General features: G+C 42.3%; 1 protein-coding gene across 1 annotated transcript in view; it reads left to right on the top strand.

Moving 5' to 3' along the window:
* Positions 1-160: 160 nt before the first annotated feature.
* Positions 161-3,805, top strand: part of RPS7 (ribosomal protein S7) — a 6,625-nt gene continuing 2,980 nt past the window's right edge. Inside the window, exons 1-3 of the mRNA XM_009705983.1 lie at positions 161-397; positions 708-779; positions 2,402-2,545. Of these exons, the coding sequence (XP_009704285.1) occupies positions 323-397; positions 708-779; positions 2,402-2,545 (291 nt within the window). The 5' untranslated portion in view covers positions 161-322. The remainder of the gene's footprint in view (positions 398-707; positions 780-2,401; positions 2,546-3,805) is intronic.

The following is a 3,805-nucleotide window of genomic DNA, read 5'->3' as shown; positions in this document are numbered from 1 at the left end:
TCGCCCGCCTGGCGGCACGTGGGGCTCCGTGATCGGCCGGGCAGCCTCCCCGGTGCTCCTGGGGCCTCACAGCTGCCGGCGCCTTAGCGCCCACGCGGGTCCCTGAGGTGAGCAGGCCCCTCGTTGCTCAAGACGGTTTTCCCGTGTCGTGGTCGGCATCCCGTGGAGCGACGTGCTGGGGCTTGTGTGGCCCGTGGGGCTCTCTCTGGCTTCCCTTTGAAACATGTGGTGGAGTAGCCAGATTGCAGAGTCTTGCTGTGTTTGTAGCAGAAGACATGTTCCTGATGACAACTGAGATGTTCTTTTGCGTTGCAGAAAGGCCATGTTCAGCTCTAGCGCAAAGATTGTGAAGCCTAATGGCGAGAAGCCAGACGAGTTCGAGTCTGGTATATCCCAGGTATGTGTCTTTTCCTTCTGCTGTTCGGTAACTGACTGCAAGTTACGGAGACAGTGTTGTGACAGTTGTCTAGAGCTCAGACTTTGAGGATGATGGTGTCCAGTTTTATTTAGGAACTGGGGCAGTCAGCCTTTGTCCCACTAGTTGAACTTGTGTCTGTCAGTGTGATGTACAGGAAGTTAAATCTTTGATATTGACTGCGGTAGAAACTATACAGCTGCTCTCTGGCACTGTGGACAGGCTTTGGTCTCAAGGGTTCTTGTAAATTGAACTGTATGTAATGGATTGTTCTGCAACTTCACTTTTCTAGGCTCTGCTGGAGTTGGAAATGAACTCTGACTTAAAGGCTCAGCTGCGGGAGTTGAACATTACAGCAGCTAAGGTAGGCTAGACCTTCTCAGTAAAAAATTGCTTGGTGACTTGCTCTGTGTGTGTTTAAATTTTGCAAATGTTAATGTACTAGGTGAATGGTGTCTTCAGCTGTTTCTTGTGGCCTGTGATTGTTCTATGTGCTGTTGTGGTTCATCTTCTGGTATTTGCTGTTAACATGTAGGGTTTTGTAATAGTTTGTTGAGTTGTTTTAGGAACTGGTCTGAAAAGTCATTGTAAAAAGTCAAATAGAGTATGGTGTTTTAAATAAATATCTTTAAAAATGGTAATTCTACTTTCCATCTTTACAAACTGGGCTTGAGGTCTGAAACTGACTTTTTGTGTGTGGATATTGGCTGGTAATGTAGGCATTGCGGAATCTTTGTCAGGAATGTAAACTGTAGTACTCTTTGTAAAATCAGTTTGTAGTAAATCTTCTGATGGGAGGTGGATCGAGGTAATAGACTGACTTGATCACATAGGTTAGCCTGTTTGTAAATTTTAGCTTGAGTTTATAAAGGCAATGGAAACCTTAAGGAAGAAAAGGAAGAAGAAAATTAGTGGAGGAGAAGAAAATTAGTGTTAGAATTTGTCAGCCTTGGAAACTGGATGGAACTTCTGAAGCTGGTTGCTGCAACCAAAAACTTAAGTAAGTTGCTTTTTGGTTCTTGCCCAGGACCACCAATACAGACATGGATGTGTGACTGCTTAGAGTTAAGTTAAAGAATCTGGGCATGCAAAAGTCAGCTTGGTATATGAGTTCAGGGGCCTTTAGAAGAACTGCTTTGCTGCTCAAGTACAGCAATGTGTAGTGTCCTCAATGAGGAGTTTTTAAAAATATTTTTGTTGTTTACTTAACTAGTTGATTTTATTTGTGAGAAATGGGCTGTGGGCATCTGAGTTAGCTCATGGGGGAAGGTAGCTGGTGAAAAACAATGCAGCTTTCCATTCTGTTGGAGAATGAGGATGTCTCTGCAGTTAGGTTTGTAGGAGAAGCTCCTTGTAAGCCTGTACAAACTTCTTTACCTATACAAACTTCTTTCATCAGCTGTTGGAGAAACAAACCAGGGGAAAAGTAATCCATGCTGGTGTGACGTAAACCTGCTGGCATTTGGAGGGGAAGGAAATACTTTGTTTGAGTAGTAAAGCAGGCCTTGGCAAGTGGTGAGCAGAAGATGATTTCCATGAAGTGGTAGCTCAAAAATAAGAGATTTGTTACTCTAAACTTTGTCTAGAGTCTGCATTAGAGGCAAATAATTTTTGAAACTTTGTATCAGCATGAAAGTACCACTGCAGATGTGGCGATAAGCATTCAATAGAGCTAGGATTTTAGCATCTGAGTCCCATCGTGCAGAAAGAATGAGCTTTGCTATTCAGAGCATGTGACTCTGAAAGGAGTGGTGGGATTTATTGCTCAATCACTCCTTTACAGCAAAACAAGTGCTCTGACAAGTTTTTCTGTTTAGTGCTTGCTCTTAAATGCATTAAAACAGGTACTGCTCTCTGATGCTTTGTTTTTTTTTTCCCCAAAGTTGTAAGCAGGACTGTCAGATATCTGCATTTAGAGGATTCATGTTCAAACCAAACATTGCTTCTCGACCCCTAGATAATGTTTACTTTCTACTTCTGTTTCAGGAAATTGAAGTGGGTGGTGGCAGAAAAGCCATCATTATCTTCGTACCAGTTCCTCAGCTGAAATCCTTCCAGAAGATTCAGGTGCGGCTAGTTCGTGAGCTGGAGAAGAAATTCAGTGGAAAGCATGTGGTATTCATTGCTCAGGTAAAACACTTAGAATCATAAAAATGTTGATTTGAAGGGATCCCCAGAGGCATGGTGGGACTATTGCCAGCATTAGATCGGGTCAGCCATGGTTTTGTTTAGCTGAGTCTTGAAAACATCCAAGGATGGAGATTCCACAGCCTCTCTGGACAACCTGTTCCAGTGCTACACTACCTTTCCTGCCTTGTCCATTCAAGGTACCAATGATAGAATGCATGTTTTTGTAGCAGCAGGAAATGTAATGAATGATCTTCTGTGGATGTAAGCTAAAATGATCTCGGCTAGCAGCCAAGGCTATGTAAACTTGGTGAGATGTGAAGCTTTTTGGAGGAGGATATAACTTTCTTGTTCTGGCCTTTCTTAATCCTTCAGAAGTTTGAGAAGCAAAGCTTGAAAGTAAGAGGGAGCAATTATTAATAGAAGCTTTACTACCCTTATATAGTCTAAGCACTTAAAATTCAAGTTAATAGGAGAGGAGGAAAAACCTGGCCCAATTTCTGAATTTGTGGAAGGAGCTAAGCCGTGAAAAGGTGATAGAGGGCACTCTGGGCAGTACTTAGGGGAGGAAAAACTCTGGAGATCTGTCTGCAGAGTGGACAGTTAGTTGTTAGACTGAAGCTCTTTTTAGTGAAAATTCTTTGTAACGTGATTTTAAGAGCCAGAGCACCTTACCCTGAATCTTTATGTGGCCAGAAAGACTTCTTTTAATGAAGTGCCTGCCTCTGGGTCACTTAAACTAAGTGCTTGAGAATTCCCTGTTGGTTCAGTAATCCATATTTTAGAAGGGAATATGTGCAGTTCTTCTGTTGTAGGTGAAATGTTACTGCTTTTGAATATGGGGTGACCCAGTTTGGATTACAGCAACTACATCATGAGTATAGTCGTGGAGAAGCTGTGATGGTGTTGGTAGATAATACTGCAGGTGGCTACAACTGCATCTAAAACTCAAATGTTTGAAAACATCTGCCCTTGCAGAGAGGAAAGTAGAAAATAAGTTTTACTGATCCAAGCTAGTTTATATACCTTTAGATGCTGCTTTTGGAACAGATTACATTTAAGCCAGATTGTGTAATACATCTCATTATTCAAACTAGCGTTTCGATCTCAGATGTCACCTAGCTGTCTGTGTGACTGAGATGGCTTACTACTCTGCTTCGCACCGGAGGCTCAATCTAGCAGAAATTATAAAATTCTTTGATATTTCTATTCGCAAAGAAGTGTGTTCAAATTGCTAATGTGACACAGTAAACTACCCTGGTT

This window comes from Cariama cristata, unplaced genomic scaffold (assembly GCF_000690535.1).
Source record: "Cariama cristata isolate BGI_N322 unplaced genomic scaffold, ASM69053v1 scaffold2688, whole genome shotgun sequence".
Taxonomy (NCBI): Eukaryota; Metazoa; Chordata; class Aves; order Cariamiformes; family Cariamidae; genus Cariama; species Cariama cristata.
This window is presented reverse-complemented; position numbering and strand designations above follow the sequence as displayed.